The sequence below is a fragment of the Acanthochromis polyacanthus genome, chromosome 9 (genome assembly GCF_021347895.1).
Source record: "Acanthochromis polyacanthus isolate Apoly-LR-REF ecotype Palm Island chromosome 9, KAUST_Apoly_ChrSc, whole genome shotgun sequence".
Lineage (NCBI taxonomy): Eukaryota > Metazoa > Chordata > Actinopteri > Pomacentridae > Acanthochromis > Acanthochromis polyacanthus.
Genome location: NC_067121.1, coordinates 1039064 through 1057662, shown reverse-complemented (window position 1 = coordinate 1057662; position 18599 = coordinate 1039064). Strand labels below are relative to the sequence as shown.

Here is an 18599-nt window from a genome sequence, read left to right as displayed (position 1 = left end):
GGCTTCCTCCCACAGTCCAAAAACATGCTGAGGTTAATTGGTTACTCTAAATTGTCCGTAGGTGTGAATGTGAGTGTGATTGTGTGTCTGTATATGTAGCCCTGTGACAGACTGGTGACCTGTCCAGGGTGTCCCCTGTCTTCACCCGAGTCATCTGGGATAGGCTCCAGCACCCCCCATGACCCTAGTGAGGATAAAGCGGTGTTTGGAGAATGGATGGATGGAAGTTGGAACTCTCAAAAATTGACATCTGAAGCTTGCAGTTAACGAGTCAAATGTGCATGCAAGGGTGCAAGAGGATGTGGCACCAGATGTGGTTGCAGGAAAGGTGGATGGGAATGCACAAGACGGTTGCAAGTGCAGCTGTGACAAAATAGATCAATGGTATCCACATACTCGTACCAGCTGCGGTTGCCGATGTACATGCCAGAATTGCTTTAAAGACGTTTTCCTAAATGTTGAAAACTTTAAGGGGCTGAATAAGCAGTTATAAACACTAATATTTCTGAAACAAATTAACGTTTAATTGTCATGTTCACTATGGAAGCAAGTTACTTACAATGTTGCGACATGATTTTTTGGCCTTATTTTCGGAGTTTTGTCAAACCGTAAACAAATATCTCGCAAAATAGGAATGTTTATTGATTAAAAAATTATTTGAAATGTATCCTTTCTGATTTTATTCATTGAATTGATCATATTGCCTTTAAATTTTTGAAAACATCTTGCTTAGACATGTATATGCAGTATTTTCCTCTATTAATGCAATGGAAAAATTGATGACGTCACGTTACTGGGTCCCATTGACCAAATTTGATGCAAAAAATTAATAAGTAGGGTCTACAGAATTGCCTCACAAAGTTTGACACTTTTGTCAAGTCGGTCCCCATCATATCGCTAAGCTGCCCAGCTAGCAGTGTTGTGGTCATTATACTGGACCGTCATGATGAAGAGGGAGTTGAGCCGGGAGGCAAAGTTCTCAACGTACCACTCAATCTACATTCCAACCATCATCTCTGGTGTAGGATCGACCAGCCATTATCAGTAGTGGAACATGACAAGAACAGATTTAACACCTTCACAGCCACAGTGGAGACGAGGCTCCCCTTTTGATCAGCGAAGCAAGAGGGACACCAGGACACCACGCCAGATGTGGGACATGTCTGGCATGGATGTGGGAAGAACCAAGTCAGCAGGAAGCGAGGCCGAGAGCTGACTTTAAAGGATTCCCCCCAATACAGACCTCCAGGATGTGTATTGGACTTGTCTTAGCAAGAGACTGGCTCAAAACACCCAAGTACCACCAAGCCTTCAAAGGAACCAAATTGAGGGCAATAAAATTCTGACTGATTCCTGAATCACAGAAGAGGGGAAGCTCAGAAACCTGGAGAAACACTTCAAAGACATTCCATTCACAAACAAAGGAACTCTGGACTCACCTCAAAGCTAACAAAGACAATCATCTCCCAATTCTTTACAAAACTCCCTTTATGTACATCCATTTCACCAAACAAGTGAACTTTTCAATGACTTTGTGATTAATCTACCTCTTGCCTTACTTTTAATATTTTATTCCTCCTGATTAGTATCAATGTCATAATTTTAACCTGTCTGCCGATCACATATGAGCATGTTTGGTGTCATTTTAATCAGCTATCTATCAGTAATGCTCCTAGAAAAACCATGTTCACCAAATTTCAATATTTTGAAAGTTACAGAAATTACCTGAAAATGTAACTCTGTGAGGGACATCTGGACATCAGGCCCCACTGACAGGGGATGTACCAGACCCCTGCTGAGTTAATGATATGCAAAGGCACCCCTTTAAAAGACCACATCTGAAACCACCATTTTGAGTCCTCCTGAATTTTGTGAGTTCTTTTGAGTTCTCCTGAAAGCACCACTCTGAGTTCTCCTGAGTTCTCCTGAATTTTGAAGTCGACCTTGCTATCCATCACTCTGAGGCTCCACTCTGTCCACCGTTGTTCCGACCCACATCAACCAAGGCTGACCGGACCATCCACCAAGGCAGCATCATCATCATCATCACGGCACGCAAGTACCTTTCAGTCACTGGAACTTGGTGCAACTTTCTCAAATTATCTTTTCAAAGATAAAATTTACAGGCTCACAAATAAGCCTACTATCAAATTGACGGCTGCTTTCAGGTGTGGTCTATTTATCCCTTTTCCCTCAGAACTCCATATTTCAATTGTAATATTAATCCCAGTGTTATAAATATAAATATAAATATTGTGTTCTCTTCCTTCCCTTTTCCCATCATTCACATCTCACCATCTTATTCGTTTTGTGTTGTCATTGTTCGTCTTAATGTGTGTTATTGTTGTTGTTATTGTTTAGTTTAGTTTAATAAATGTGCATAAATATAAGTTCAGTGCCTCAATTGTTTTGTTGTTCACATCTTGGTCCCTAACTTGTATAGATTCCAGCTACCTCAATTTTATACATAACCTTTTAAGCTAAATAATTCCCCTTATGATTCCTGAAGCTCTTCTTGACAGCACAACAAGAAGTGTTTCATCTGCTATTTATTAGATTTGTCTAATCTAAATACTTCGCTGGTCGAATATCAGGTAGACTATATAATAATTCTGTACACTGCAAAAACTGAAATCTAAGTAAGATTAAATATCTCAAATTAGGGTGATATTTGCTTATTTTTTGTCTGATAAGATGATTTTTCTCACTACGCAGATTTTATGTAAGAGTGTTTTACTTGTTTTAAGTGTTTTGGTCCTAAATTATCTTAGTAAGATATTACAGCTTGTTACTGAGATTTTATGGCTTATATTGAGTAATACATGCTTGAAACTAGAATATTAACTGTTACAAAGCTGCTTCATCAACATCCACAAGTACAAAACTTCTTTTTCAAAGTCATAATTTCTTATTTCAAGCATGAAATAAGAAATCATGACTTTGACACGACTGTATCCCTCCAAATAATTAAAACACATCACAGCCAAATGAAATCTACTGTTTAGTTATCTATGCAACAATAAAAATATCCATCCATCCATTCTCTATACACCTCTTTATCCTCACTAGGGTCGCGGGGGTGCTGGAGCCTATCCCAGCTGACTTGAGTGAAGGCAGGGGACACCCTGGACAGGTCGCCAGTCTGTCACAGGGCTACATATACAGAAAACAATCACACTCACCTTCACACCTACGGACAATTTAGAGTAACCGATTAACCTCAGCATATTTTTGGACTGTGGGAGGAAGCCGTAGTGCCCAGAGAAAACCCATGCATGCACAGGGAGAACATGCAAACTCCATGCAGAAAGATCCCAGGCCCACCCCGGGATTTGAACCGGGACATTCTTGCTGCAGGCGAAAGTGCTAACCACTACGCCGCTGTGCAGCCACAATAAAAATATGTACTTAAATATTAGTACAGTTGGAACAGTACTGTAAACTGATAGTTAATATTTAAACATTTAACATGGAACATTCAAACAATTTCAATCAGAAATAGTTCATGTACATTCAGATAAGTGCTTCCAAATTACAGGGCAGCTTTAAAAGCATGTGACATCTGGGGAGCACTGCGAGTTATTTTTCACTGTTGTATAATTCTATTACATCCGCAAGATGGTATTTTACCTGTACAAAGGTATGACTCTTGCTGCTGATTGTGTAATGAGAGGTATAATCCACCAGCTTTTCAGCATCCACTGACTCAGTAGCCTTTGCAAGGTATGGGACCTGAACTTGATATGCGATGACTTTTCTATCAAAGTGTATAGTTTGAAATAGTTGGTATTACAAACAATAAAGCAGAGAATCAACAAGACATACATTTTTGACTCATCCACATTCTGGCATATTACCAATCACTATGTATGCAAGGATCATTGATTTCTGAATTATGCAAGTATTGCCATTTATTACAATTATTAAACCTGTATTTTGGATTTACGTTTGCTAGGGTCTCATGCAAATGATCTTAGTGTATTACAGACCTCTATTTCATCTTTGTACAGAACAACCTGCAATGCATTTGGTATCTCTGAAAATCAGAGACACAATTTTAAATGGGAGCCATCAACAAGTTTTCAAAAATGATTTTTAAGTCCTACAGGAAGGTAAAATTTCTTCTGCAGTCTCTGAAAGAGATGGGAAAATTACGTAAAACAACGGCCTGTTGACCACATTATCTAGCAGCATAGGGGACTTCTATGAATTAAGATTTTTTTAAATGTTTTTTATTCGTATTTATAATGTAATTTATGGAATTAAGTGCATGCAGTAATATTTTTTTCAATATACTGTATGAATTTCAAATTATGACTGCATTAGTTCAAACATTCTCCCCTCGTACAACATGTATGCCTCCCCCCATTTTATGACATGGTACATTCCAAATGGAACGGCCAGAAAGAGTCCGACAACTGTAGTCTGCAGTGGGTCAGTTGCAGCAGGCTACCTGTGCACAATTCTGCCGTTTGCAAGACTGTTGGAAATCCTATAAACTGACTACGCCACGGATGAAACTCGAAATGCTTTTTCAGGCATGGATCCTACAACAGTTGCAGTATTGAAAGGTAATGTTAATTTGCTTTTACATGTCTTTGCATGGTCAGCTAATTGTGAAGTTAGCTAAGTCCTCACATGCTAGTTTGAACAAACTGACCTTCTAGCCAAATGTGGGCTAGAAACAGTGAACAGCTACACGAAAAGTCTTGCCGTAAAAATAGTTTATATTATTTTATTGTCAGAAACAGAAGGAACAACTTTTAGGCAGCTATTAACTTTAGCTTTAGCATGTTTTGTGTTGCACGTTAGAATGGTTGCGGAGGGTTGGTAGGGGAGGCGCGCGCGCGCGGCTGGGTTCAAAATCATGGTTAGACTTTAGCTAAATGTAGATATATGTTCCTGCTTAAGCTGTGCTTCTGTGCTGCCACCACTGACTTAACCAGGTTATGACCTCATACTGTATATTTACAGTGTGATTGTATGTGTTTTTCAGCTGCTAATATTAGCACAGAATTGCTTCCCAGTCTGTCTAAGGTGGACTTGCGTGACCTCTTTCCGGGGCCTGAGCACTTTTTCCGAAGGAAAGCCATTTGGAGGACCACTCATGGTGAAAATGAGGTGATATCCGATTTTAACGTTGTGTGGACATTAAACTATGCTGTGATTTACAATTTCAGTGAAACTGTCATGCTCTGTGTCTTTTGTTCCCTGTTCGTTTTTCTGTTTTATTTTGTAGTGTCTATTCTTCCTAACTTTCTCTAGTCTTCCTATTTGTTCTTTGCTACCTGTTTGGTTGTAACTGCATTTTGGCCCAATCCTGCAAAACCTGACAGAAACATTTCCTTTTTGGTGTTGTTGCTTGTAGTGCACTACTTACAATTACTGTGAGATCAATTTTTGTGTTTTTCAGTGTGAAGAACTGGAGCAGCCTCACCCAGGCACCTCCTCTGGAACTTATGATGGTGCCACAATTCCAACTACCCCAAACGCTTTGTCCACTCCTTCTTCCTTCCCTGCACCTGTCCCCTCTTCAAAGCCAGGAGACAGTGCCAGCAGAACTGTACAGCTTCAAAGTCCACAATATGTTGTATACACAGACACAGAGCTGGAGCTGTCAAGAACCACCTTTTTTGAAAAACAGCGTGCTGGACAAGAAGAAGACTTCACACTCTCCAAAGAGCTTCGCTGTCGCATAATAAGGAACACAGTAACAAGCATGATCGCCATAAAGAGAGCTGCAGGCGATGACTTCCGATATCCAAGTAGCCGTGAGCTAACTGCGATGGCTCAGCGTCTGATTGTATACTACCCAATGCTGCGGGACAGGTCTGCAGCCAGTGGAGCTGAGTGGGTAGGAGGATATGCTTTATTCGGGATCGGAGCTTTTATGCCGTAATTTCATTACGATCAATGTGATTTTTATGTTCCATGTTTTTGTCAGGAATCTGTGAAGAAGCAGCTTTTGAGAAGGGTCCAAAATGTGACAACCCCCAAAAAGAAGCAGGGAGCAACTCCTTCAAGAAAGAGGCGACTGGCCATCAGCTTTGAGAGCAGCAGCCATGGGTCACCCACTGATGACAGCGGGTCCAATGCTTCAACTTTGAGCTTGGAAACATCACCGCAGTCTGGAGGCACTTCCCCGGAGGCTGAACAGGTGGATGGTAAGAGCACATACTGAGATTGTGTTTTTGTATTAAAATTGCTACAAGTATTGAAAAGGGGGAGTGCCTTTAAGGTATTAATCATTAATCATCAAGATTATCTTTTCATGGTAGCAGCTTTAGCTCAGTCTGGTTCTGGTGGATCAGCTGGAAAGAGCAGAGAGAGAAAGAGAGAGAATACTCCTGCTGACTTAAGACTTCAGACTCGTAACTATTACTTCACTGGAATACGCTAAAGAAATATTGTATTTTATTATCAATGTAGCAGTACTACGTTATGATTTATTGCTCTCGTTATTAATAATTGGGGCACCACCCTAGATCTCTAGGGAAAAATATTAATTTTACTAAAAAAAATTAATATTCATAAAAATTTTGATCAATCTCATATCAAAAAGTCTTGAATCCTCGGTTAAATTGACCACATTCTACACAAAGAAACACAAGGCTGTAGTTTGATCTAAAATGAGGTATTTATTAACTATTCTATGAAAATAATGACAAGTGAACTATGTACAATGTAGATATGGTGTGTGTGTGTGTGTGTGTGTGTGCGTGCGTGCTTGTGTGAGGGATGTGGAAGTAGGTGTGAGAGAGAAGGAAATATGGTGAGGATTAGCCAGAGCTAACCTGACGAGGTAACCGGTAATTTGGATTAAGAATTCTAATGATTTGTAAAAGAATAAATTGATGAAGTGAATTAATTGACCAAGCGGTTAGTACATCACCCATAGAATGGAATCAGAGCAAACTCAGCTGGAGTTATTGAAGTGAACCGTCATGGGCTGGGACGTGCAGGGCCTTCAGATTAGCCGCACAACCGTCTGGACTGGCAGGTTCGGAGCGGTGTGTCGTCGTTATGGCCGCCTGGATGTCCTGCCGCGGGTTGATCGGTTCTATGCAAAGACCTGATCCAGCAGGTCTCCGGAGTTCTCAGCTGAGTGCTTAAAAATGATGGTTCTCAGGCTTTAGCCAAGAAAAACGGGTGTTGATGAAAAACGGTCAAAATTAAGAAAAATAAATGCTGGTTCTGAATCTGTTCTTCAGATTAAAACGAATAACGTTGGTTTAAAATTGAGCAAAATGTCTCCTTAAGTTACAAAAATATTAAGAGATAAATAGTTAACAAACTGAGATGGTGAGGGAATTTCGAAGATAGGAAAAACGCGCTTTAGGTAAGAAAATAATGGGAATCTCTGTTATGGATTCCTCAGGTAGTGAAGAAAGGGAAGTGAAGCGGGCAAGAGAGTAAGAGCGGTAAGAGAGATGATGTGGGCTACGGCTGACTTTATCTGTGGGTCCAGCTAAGGGGAGGACCTGGGCGGAGAGAGAGAACTTTTAGGCGCGAGTCTGGTGGAATTTGGAATCTCTTTGTTCTCACAGAGTAGAGAAGAAAGAGGAGTCCAGAATGGATTAAAATATGATATTAAACGCGCAAAACACGATCTGTCTATCCCACCATATTCAGTTGCGTGAAAGTGAAATGTGTAGATTAATACATATGTTCATATGATGTGAATCATTTCATTCATAACTATATGTTTATGTTTATGACATTAAAAATATGTATCACAGTGAAAATATAACAAGTCAGAGATTTGGTAACAGGTAAATACAACGGTCATCATTCAACCTAAATGGAGTAATAAAGAAGGAATCAGATTAAACATCACAAATTAATAAATCAGCTTCTGTGAAAGATAGAATCTTGATTTTCGGACATGTTAATGATGAATGATTTCCACTGACATTGGTAATTCTGTAAACACAAAATACATTCCAGAAATATTAATTTGGCAAGGTTTTGTAAGTTCAGTTCCAGTCTCTTTGTTTCAGTCAAAGAGAGTGAGAGGGTGACTCCAGCCTTCAGCCATAAAGTTTTACGACTTGTTATCTGATCTGTGGAAGGCAGAGACGTCTCCGGCTGAGGGTCTCCTAAAGCTGAAAAGGGATTTTAGCATGAAAGTTCATTAAACAAACATCCATAGCATATAATTGAAAGTCATTGTCTTTTAAAAAGAAGAAGTTATTCCAGGGGTTTAAATGTTCACAGGAGCTCCATCCTTCTGTGAATGAAAACCTACAGAAATACAAATGTCTCAATCCTCCTATAGAGATGGGTGTTGGTCAGTGCTGGAGAGAGGGACAGCTTATCTGAGTTTTGATCAGCTCAGAAATTCCAGGGCCTTTGCAGTCTTGCTACATCAATAAACATCTACTCCATATGGAGTTGAGTTGTGAGAAAGTGTGGTGAGTTGTTGCGGATGTACTGTCACATTTCTTTTTAGAAGTCATTTATACATGGTTTAGTTTTAGATACAAACATTGAAATGATTAAACTAAAAGTCAGTAACTTTGAATATTTGTATGTTTCTTCAAACTGTAATGGCAGAAAGTGAAACAGTAATCATAATTTCATTTCAACAATAGGGCCTGAAACTACTGACAGCCCACAGAACCAGGCCAGACACTACAAAGTTCTGCAGGAGCTATACAAATCCAAGCCCAGGCCCAACAAGAAGGATGTTGCCCAGCTGTTGGACCTGGAATACCAAGCAAGACGGGCTTACATCGACTCTGATGTTCTGAAGGAGCACGACAGACCTACCAAGATTCTTCAAGCATATCCCTGCTTCAGAGAAGTGGATCATGTAAGCAAATCAAATCATTTTAAGTTGATTTATGTTTAATATGATTGTATGTGGGGCTGCACAGTGTCGTAGTGGTTAGCACTTTCACCTTGCAGCAAGAAGATCCCCGGTTCAAATCCCGGCCTGGGATCTTTCTGCATGGAGTTTGCATGTTCTCCCTGTGCATGCGTGGGTTTTCTCCGGGTACTCTGGCTTCCTCCCACAGTCCAAAAATATGCTGAGGTTAATTGGTTACTCTAAATTGTCCATAGATGTGTGAATGTGCGTGTGATTGTCTGTCTGTATATGTAACCCTGTGACAGACTGGTGACCTGTCCAGGGTGTCCCCCGCCTTCGCCCGAGTCAGCCCCGACCCTAATGAGGATAAAGCGGTGTATAGAGGATGGATGGATGGATGCATGATTGCATGTATGTTAGTTTACAAATGATAGATTGTTAGCCATTTTCCATTTTTTAAATTAAGGACAGATGTTGGCCAGGTTCTTTTTTGCGCAAGTTGTTTCATAATTCACAAAGCAGGTCACTCTGCAATTTCTACTTACATAGAATAGAACTTTATTGCTCCCCGAAGGGAAATTCATTTGTTTGGTCTTTACATAATGGGTCCAGACATTTTTTCTTGACTAGATTTTGATTGGAATGTTGATTTAACAGGTATTTGCTATGTGTCCTTTTGTGGTAGATAATGGATGAACTGCAGCGGATCCTCAATCAAGGAAACCCCCACTTCATACCTGAACTGAAGAACCGCTGGAAGACCTTTTGTGAGAAGATCCAGTTTTATGGCGTTTTCAAAAAAGTCATGAGACCTCCACTGGCTGATAAAGGTAATTACTTATCATTTGATGACTTAAGAATCCATGAGCTGACCACAGTAGTCAGTGCTGCTGGTGCTGCTCAGTTTCACACATCCACCAAGTATTTTCCATTTACATAACTTGTCAACCATCCTAACCACTTCTACCATGTGCTTTTTTCATTTTCCCACCTGCAGTTTACTGCTTCTTGCAGTCTCTCCCAACCACACTCACTTCTGTTTCTTGTCTTGTTACTCTGTTTTATGTTGTTTTTTGAATAACTGACTGCAGTAAATAAAATTAGGTGGTTTTGTTTTTCACAGTAAAGCGAGGGGTTGCGATGATGAAAGCTTTGCCAGACGTCTTCCCATCACCCATTGCTCCACCCAAGAAGTTGGGGCATGCAAGTGAGGCCATTCTTCACATCTTGAGGTAAAAAAATGATGTTTGATAGTTTTTCACATGCTTTACAACAGGGCTATTAAACTCTATTGTTAAGGGACCGCATTTTTAGACATTCTCCTGATTTTTTTTTATTGTAAATATTTGCTTTTGATACATCACACCACTGCATTTTGAAAACATTCATATTGCCACACTGAGAAAGGAATAGGCCTACTTTAAGAAACTGGGTGAAGCGCTCAGTTTCATTTTCTTTGCAACATAAGCTGTGATACAGCCACAGAAGTAAACAAATTTGAAAGAGATGTATTCTACAGCACATCGTATGTCATGTGGCATATAATGTGGTCAATTCTGACATCTCCTATCAAGCTACATCACGGCACTTCTTAAGTACTAAAAAGAAGCAAACGACAGGATTGAGTAAAGACATTTCAGAAATTAAACAATCACTGAACTCGCCTGTGTATTTGATCCCACAAAACAGAAATGATAAATGCTTCCAATATTTTGACATCAGACTGCTTTTACTGCCTTAACCCAGTGAAGCTGTTTATGAAGAATATTGTTGCATTACTAGAGCCTGGCAATGACCAAAGAAAAATGTCTAACATTACAAAGAACATATCTGGACGACTCACATCAGTCAGGCAAAACAGAATGACAGCTGTAGTTGCAGGCTGTGTAGTAGGCTCCTTGACACACATCCATAAAAAGTCATAAACACTGGCTCACAACTACTTTGTTTCTTTTACACTTTCTTGTCTTGTGTCACTTCCACATATTCATTTTTATTTCAATTATAGACAAAGACGAGCATTGCTACCCTGCCACATATCCATTTAGTTTACTCTCATAAACACACACACAAATAAGCTTCAATTCACACTTAATTAGCCTCATATTTCTATTTGTGTTTCAGTCTGTGGAAGACCCCAACGCTTTCCTGAACGCAAGACCGCTCTCCAGCCCTGTAGTGATCGTCTGTGAGAGCAACTGCATTCTGGCCATCGGAACCATGCCTGTGCTGATCTTCCCAAAGGAGGACATCTCAGTGTGATGTACATCATGGCATGCTGCTACACCTTTCACCTCACATACCCCAAGTGCATAACCACACTCCTCTCTGTGCTGCAGACAGAGGTCCTCATGGATGCCATCCATGACCAAGACATGACTTCTTCATATAAAAAAGCTATGGCTGAGTGGAGGAAGTTCAGTGAGTAGGCTTGTACGTTGTTCTGTAGTTCCAGAAAATGTTAGATGAGTCAGTTTGTTCAGGTCTTAGCATTTGTTCAGGGCTCCTCAGAGCACTTTCTTCTGTAAAATGTTTTTGATACAGATTGCACCTTAAATAGAATAAAGAGGTGAAAAGAAATTGGATTTGTATCTTCATTTAAGCAAGTGACATTTACTGTTCTTGTAGTCAGGATCACTGATTATAAGCATGAATATTTTTGAATTCCACAGCATTTGGCTCATTTTAAGAATTTTAAGAAAGTTATCCTACATAGAGAGAAAAATATTCTGAACTGTTGCCGTTCCATCAAGAAAAGTAAATTAGATTTTAGTATAACTTTTCAAGTAATGTAATGCTTACTACATATCATTATGTCAAGACAATGGCACGAGCATTTGCTTCATTTCAGAATATTTTTCAACATATTGAGAAAAGAGGTCTCATATTTTTTATTTCTTCCAAGAAAAATGCACTTGTTATTAGTGAGAATATACTAATTTTAAGGTATTTTGGGTTTCATTGAGGTTAGATATTTTTACTTGTTTTGGAAAATCTTGACAAGCCAAATTTTCTTGTTCTGTTGGCAGATAATTTTGCTTAGTTTAAGTAATATGTCACTTGTTTTTGTGGGTTTTTTTCTTGTTTTTGAAGGAGGACTTTTTGCAGTGTAGGAGAAGTAAAGAAGGGGAAGTTCATACGTCAGGTGGCAGATGAAGATGGACAGAATGACTTTTCAGCCCATCAGGTCATCCATGAACAAATGGAGACAGATCTTACATTATATGAGATGGAACATTTTAAATTTTACTTCAACATAATTGATGGCACAATTTACCCCCAGCATGTTTTCTGCAAAGGCTCAACTAAGTCCAAGTTTGTTCCCTTTGGAAAGCCATATTCCTCATATACAATGACTACACCAGTGTTTCAGCATTTTACATGAACCCAAATTTATCCACTGTGTGCTTTCTTTACAGTAAATATGACAGCTAAAAGTTTAAAAAATAACAACATTACATATATGCTGCTTTGTTTACATTTGAACGAGGTAGTGCTGCATTTAAATCAGGGTGCAGACAGTTCTGCACAGTGTCTTCCAGATTTCAACAAGACAACAGGACGACTTGAAACGAGCAGGACATCGAGATTAATCTCAACTTTAACCTTTCAAGAAAACCCAAAGAAGCCAACATTTTTGAGGTAAGTGACTTCACTGCTCTGCTTGATGAAGCAAACACCAGAGGAAACATTCAGAAGGAAGTTTTAAAATCTATTTTTCTACAACTCTGTCCAATTTGTAATGAAATCTGTGAGTCAGAACAGGATGTAACACTCAGTTTTTACTTGTCTTGTAATTTTTAACATCTTGTTATTAAAAAGTAAGATCTTAGCAGTGTGGAAGGGAAGTGATGTGTTCAGGTTTGGTCATAACTGGATAAAACCAACTCCTGTAAAGAGCAGGACAAACATGTTTGTTAAGACAAAATATGGTTTTAAAGCTCCAAACTTGGAATAAATTGACTATAACCATGACCAAATACATAGATATGTTGGGATAGCAGGATTTTTCTACTGGGAAATATTCATTTTGGAGAATATAAAGATAATCTGATGTGTTGATGTGAGCAAGAGTTAAGGTCACTTTTTTCTGATCAGTAAATTCATTCAGTAAGTGTAATAAGTAAGGTAATAGCTCATTCTGTTTCCTTAACTTGCAACATGGAATCCAAAATGAAATTGGATTAAGCTATCCAGTAATATTTTTGTTTTTGGTGCTACAACTTGTCATATCTGCTCAATCAGTTACTAAAGTTCATCACATTTTCTTTTTCATTTTTCTGACCAAGCATTTAATGTTAAAAAAATCTTCTGTGTGTTTTATTTTGTATTATCCTGGCATGAAAGTAGAAAAGTGTCAGAAAATATCATTGGTTGATTTCTGCATTATTGTTTTTTTGGGGTAATGTGTGCTCAAAGATGAGACTTTCAGTGACAATTTCAATTATTTTTTAAATTTGATTTTGATTTGTAAATAAACATACTGAACACATTTCTAAAAGTTAGCCTTTTTCATATATTTGAAATGTATTTTATGTGAGAAAAAATCTGTCAAATGAGACATGGTTGAGCAGAAAATGTTCTAATAAATGAGAGATTTCAACAATTTATAACAACATTACTCAGAATATGTCACTATAAGTTATTAAGTGCAGATAGATGAGGAAAACAGGGCCAGTTTTAGTCATTTAAAATGCCATTTTCAAAATTAAACAATGCTGAGAAATTTTAAATTGTTTTTAAAGGCATTGTAGAATTCATGGCAAACACAAAATCTCTGAGTGGAGACACCATTTCAATTTATTTTATTGAGTTATTTATTCGTTTATTGAGTAGTTCAGTGAAACCAGCTTAACACCAAACTCAGAGACTTCCACATTTCAGCAAAATCTAGATAACCAAACTTTTGTGAAGTAAGTAACTCCACTCTTCTGTTTAATGAAGTAAAACTTTGGAGTTTCTGAGGAAACATCCGTGTAGTTTTGCTGCAATACTGTCCAATATGCCTTATAACACAATTCAGAACAGGTTGTAACACTCAGTGCTGTTGTTTTATGATAATTGGTTCAATATTCAGCAAATATGATTGAAAACTGAGATCACTACAGTGTGGTAGATTACCAATGGTTCAACAAGACATCCATAGAATATGGTTCTCATTTGTGTCTGCTTCACTTTCAGTCTTTTTTGACAAGATAAAAATGAACAATCAAAGTTCATCCTCATCCTCATCTTCCTCTGAGGAGAGTACTACAAGGCATCCTTTCGAAGTCCCAGAAGACTACAAGTTGATGCAAAACCTGGAACATGGAAGCTGTGGATTTGTGCCGGAACGTATGACAAACAACACTGAAGAGCACGAGGCCATAAAGGTGTCCGAACGGAACTGTCAAGACCATGAGGTAAGACACTGATTCCAGCTGAACAGTGACACAAAAAAGACATTGTTTTAAAAAGAGGTAGTACCACGACAAGATTCTGAGTCGTGGTACTGCTCATGTTATGTACTTTTTAGTTGTTGAGAAGAACTGATTGGACTATGTGGCTCAGCAAACATATTGTCTCTCCACAGGTGAAAATCCTGAAAAACCCATGAGCCACAACTCAAAGGAGAAGGACAGAACCCCCCCAGTGATATCCTCGACCATCCCTCCATCACTAGAAGCGACCTCAGCAGCAACTCCCCCACCAGCAGTTGGTAAGTGTGTTTCTGTTTACTTTGTACACAGGTTGTGAGACATTAGCAGCCCAGCAGGTGACAGAAGACTGATATGGACTTTTGTTGATTTTCATGTTTACATTCTCTGCTTGTCGGATGTAAACCCAACCGTGTATGTTTTCTTTTTTAGCGATGAATCTAGACCCTCCACCACCGTGTCCATCATGGTTAAGCCTGCAGATCCAGAGAACAGAATCAACCTGACAGGCTTGCCTGATGATGAAAGTGACCTGAAGAGCAGTAAGCTTGAGGACAGTGACACTGCTAAAGACAATGAGAACAACAAGGACAATGATGAAGACACTGAAGTCAAGAAGAAGGCGCAGAGAAAGACAAAGACAAAGAAGAAGAACTACTTCCAATGCGCCTTCTCCTGGATAAAGAAGAAGTGTTCAGGTTTGGTCATAACTGGATAACTAAAACCAACCAGTACTCCTGTAAAGAGCAGACTTCTGTTTAATGAAGTAAACACTTTGGAGTTTCTGAGGAAACATCCATGTAGTTTTGCTGCTATACTGTCCAATATGCCTTATAACACAATTCAGAACAGGTTGTAACACTCAGTGCTGTTGTTTTATGATAATTGGTTCAATATTTAGCAAATATGATTGAAAACTGAGATGACATCAGTGTGGTAGATTACCAATGGTTCAACAAGACATCCATAGAATATGTTTCTCATTTGTGTCTGCTTCACTTTCAGGCTTCTGTGACAAGCTCAAAAAGAACATTCAAAGTTCATCCTCATCTTCCTCTGAGGAGAGTACCACAAGCCAGCGTTCCGAAGTCTCAACAGGCTACACGTTCGTGAAAGAAATCGGACATGGAGGCTTTGCATTAGTGGTGGAATGTGTGAAGAACGACACCGAAGAGCACGTGGCTGTAAAGGTGCCCGAATGGAGCAATCTAGACCATGAGGTAAGACACTGATTCCAGCTGAACAGTGACACAAAAAAGACATTTTTCAAAAAGAGGTAGTACTACTACAATATTCTGAGTAGTGGTACTGGTGATGTTATGTACTTTTTAGTTGTTGAGAAGAACTGATTGGACTCTGTGGCTCAGCAAACATATTGTCTCTCCACAGGCGGAAATCATGAAAAAGCTCGTGAGCCACAACTCGAAGCAGTCAAACATCATCGACTACAAAGGAGACATCTTCATAAAAAATAAGCGGCAACTGGTGTTTGAAAAATTGGACATCAGCCTGTGGGACTATTTGCGGAATTCACAACAGCCAATGCCACTGGAACACGTCCGCACAATTATTGAGCAGGTATGACCTTCTATTGTCTCCTTATATTTCTCTCCTTGAGTGGTGCTAGAATCAACATGGGTGTTTCAGGAACCTTTACAACTTCTGCTTTTATTGTCATGTGACAGATTTCTTTAACAAACTCCTGATAAATGTTGTTACTTGCAGCTGGCTGTAGCTCTGGATACGACAAAGAGTGCTGGCATAATCCACGCTGATCTGAAGGAAGACAACATCATGATGGTGGATCGTGTGAAGCAGCCCTTCAGAGTCAAACTCATTGACTTTGGTGAGGCCGAGTACAGCTCCAAAACCAAAGCGGGAAAGCTCCTCCAAGTAGTTGCATATAGGTATGAAATACTGATACTTTTTAAACTTCTTTAATTCAGCGCTGTCTCCTTATTGTCTACTGTGTAACATCTTCATTTGATGTTTTTTCCACATTCAGAGCTCCAGAAATCATCCTGGGCCTGCCGTATTCTGAGGCCATCGACATTTGGTCATTAGGCTGCGTGATGGAGAGGATGATGACTTCAGATGGTCTCTTCGGAACAGACTCCGAATACTGGACAGTGAGTAAATTACTGCAGCTGAAACACATTAGAAGCCGTCACAGGATTAGCTTCAGGTCTAACATGGTGTTATGTTTTGTTTGCAGCTCCTACGCATGATCGGTCTGTTGGGTCCGCCGCCACAACATGTCATCGATGCTGGACGAAGATCAGAATTATTTTTTCAGAAAATGCCTGATGGTTTGTGGCAGCTGAAGGTACAATACTCCTACTGTGATTTTACCTCTGACCTTTACTCACTCAATAAGATAAAGACTTTAGTAAGCATGATTGTTTTCTTCTTTCAGAGACCTACAGAGTGTTTTGGGACCCATTTCGACGACGCAGTTTACCAGTTCAGCTCTCTGGATGAAATCGAAACGGTACGTTAGGAAGCAGCAGCTAGTTGCTGAAAATTCACCTTCATTTATGGCATTCACATTTCACGGTGGAAGGTGATTTGACCACTGTTGGACTTTCAAAATGTTTTCTGCACCAGGTGTGCTCTGAGACGGACAACCTAGCAGAGGCTGATGAGAGAAAGGAGTGCATCGAGCTCCTGAAGGCGATGCTTCAATGGGACGAGAAAGACAGAATCACCCCCAGTGGTATCCTGAAGCATCCCTTTATCACGAGAAGCTACCTCAGCAGCAACTCCCCCACCAGCAGTTGGTAAGTGTGTTTCTGTTTACTTTGTACACAGGTTGTGAGACATTAGCAGCCCAGCAGGTGACAAAAGACTGATATGGACTTTTGGTGATTTTCATGTTTACATTCTCTGCTTGTCGGATGTAAACCCAACCGTGTATGTTTTCTTTTTTAGCGATGAACCGAGACCCTCCACCAGCCTGTCCATCACGGTTAAGCCTGCAGATCCAGAGAACAGAATCAACCTGACAGGCTTGCCTGATGAAGAAAGTGACCTGAAGAGCAGTAAGCTTGAGGACAGTGACACTGCTAAAGACACTGAGACCAGCAAAGACAGAAACAATGATGAAGACACTAAAGGCAATGAGAAGGACCAGAGAAGGACAAAGACAAAGAAGAAGAACTGCTTCGAACGCATCTTCTCCTGGAGAAAGAAGACGTTCTGCTGCTGCTGCTGTGTCCAAGTTTAAGGATGTGATACGTCTGATGTGATGAACTGAGCAGCACTAATGGACTGGATCCACATTTCGGACTTACAGTTCCTTTTTTTTTTTTTTTTTGTTTTAAAATCAATAAAAGTCCGTATCAGTTCCTGACCTCAGCATCGTTCGCTGGGTTTACCTTCACCCCAACCGGTCGAGGCAGATGGCCGCCTTGTCTGAGCCTGGTTCTGCCGGAGGGTTCTTCCTGAAAAAGGGAGTTTTACCTCCCCACTGTCGCCAAGTGCTTGCTCAGACAGGGAATCCAAAGGAAACTTTGGATTTGTTGGATTTCTCTGTATTATTTTGTCTTTACTTTCCTCATTGAAGTGTCTTGTGATGACCCATTTGAACTGGTGAATAAAATGTATTGAAAATGAATTGAAAGTTTCACCTAAAAAGTGTCTGGATTTTGGTCACATGGTTGATGCTCACAACTGCCCTGAGTCAGTCGTGGCTTCTCAGTTGCCGTGCAGAGCAGAGAGTCTTTGGGTTTCTTTTTTTATTTACAATTTCCATCGTTATTTTTGGTGAATTTTTAAATTTGACATTTTAAATAAAGTGACTACAATGAAATCTGACAATTTTAGGCTTATTTTCAAGATGTTTTCTCTATGTAACCACACAAAACTGATGGTATTTATGACAAACAGTGGGAAAGTTGAACCACTCTTTCCATTTTTACAGTTTCTGGCTCTAAAAAGAGTGTGCATTTTGAAGATTTTTTAAAAACAAAACATGCCTTGTAAACAAAGTGGTGCTACAAGGGTTAAAAGGGACAAGCACATCTCATTGCAATGAGTGATGAAGTTATTTTTCCTGCACTCTGCAACTTACAAGTCTCCCATAACTATCAGTCTTAATCATTTGTAATCCTTTACATTTTCATTGTGCAGTTAATTTTGCGGAGCTCATTGTTTGCTCAGACGGTCAGGCATTCCCTCATGGAGCTAAAATAGAGACAGTATTGGTTGTCATTGAAAAAAAAGAATTTACCATTGAAAAAATAGTTATTGAAAACACAATTTCCTCTGCTGTAGTCTTGACGGTCGGACTTTCCCAAACCAAAGAAAAACAAATTACAAATCTAAAACAACCACATTTTCAAAGCAAAAAAAAAAATTATTATTGAATT

At 39.4% G+C, this 18599-nt stretch overlaps 2 protein-coding genes across 3 annotated transcripts; both read left to right on the top strand.

Moving 5' to 3' along the window:
* Positions 1-4383: 4383 nt before the first annotated feature.
* LOC127535542 (uncharacterized) lies at positions 4384-14208 on the top strand. Of its 2 annotated transcripts, XR_007944371.1 has the most exons (10): positions 4384-4571; positions 4997-5121; positions 5414-5854; positions 5945-6164; positions 8595-8815; positions 9498-9642; positions 9936-10044; positions 10937-11233; positions 11906-12454; positions 13994-14208. XR_007944371.1 is itself a non-coding variant. In XM_051953857.1 (8 exons), the coding sequence occupies exons 1-8, from the start codon at positions 4541-4543 to the stop codon at positions 10962-10964; spliced, it is 1320 nt and encodes a 439-aa protein (XP_051809817.1). In that variant the 5' UTR covers positions 4384-4540; the 3' UTR covers positions 10965-11392. The 2 variants fall into 2 exon arrangements, 1 of the variants encoding a protein (XP_051809817.1); XM_051953857.1 differs by lacking the exons at positions 11906-12454; positions 13994-14208 and having other exon boundaries at positions 10937-11392.
* A 237-nt stretch (positions 14209-14445) lies between these two features.
* On the top strand, positions 14446-17845 carry LOC127535539 (homeodomain-interacting protein kinase 1-like). Its single transcript, XM_051953841.1, has 10 exons — positions 14446-14510; positions 14662-14927; positions 15235-15449; positions 15619-15807; positions 15955-16136; positions 16235-16358; positions 16445-16555; positions 16646-16720; positions 16837-17009; positions 17161-17845. The coding sequence occupies exons 2-10, from the start codon at positions 14696-14698 to the stop codon at positions 17453-17455; spliced, it is 1596 nt and encodes a 531-aa protein (XP_051809801.1). The 5' UTR covers positions 14446-14510; positions 14662-14695; the 3' UTR covers positions 17456-17845.
* The last annotated feature ends 754 nt before the right edge of the window (positions 17846-18599 follow it).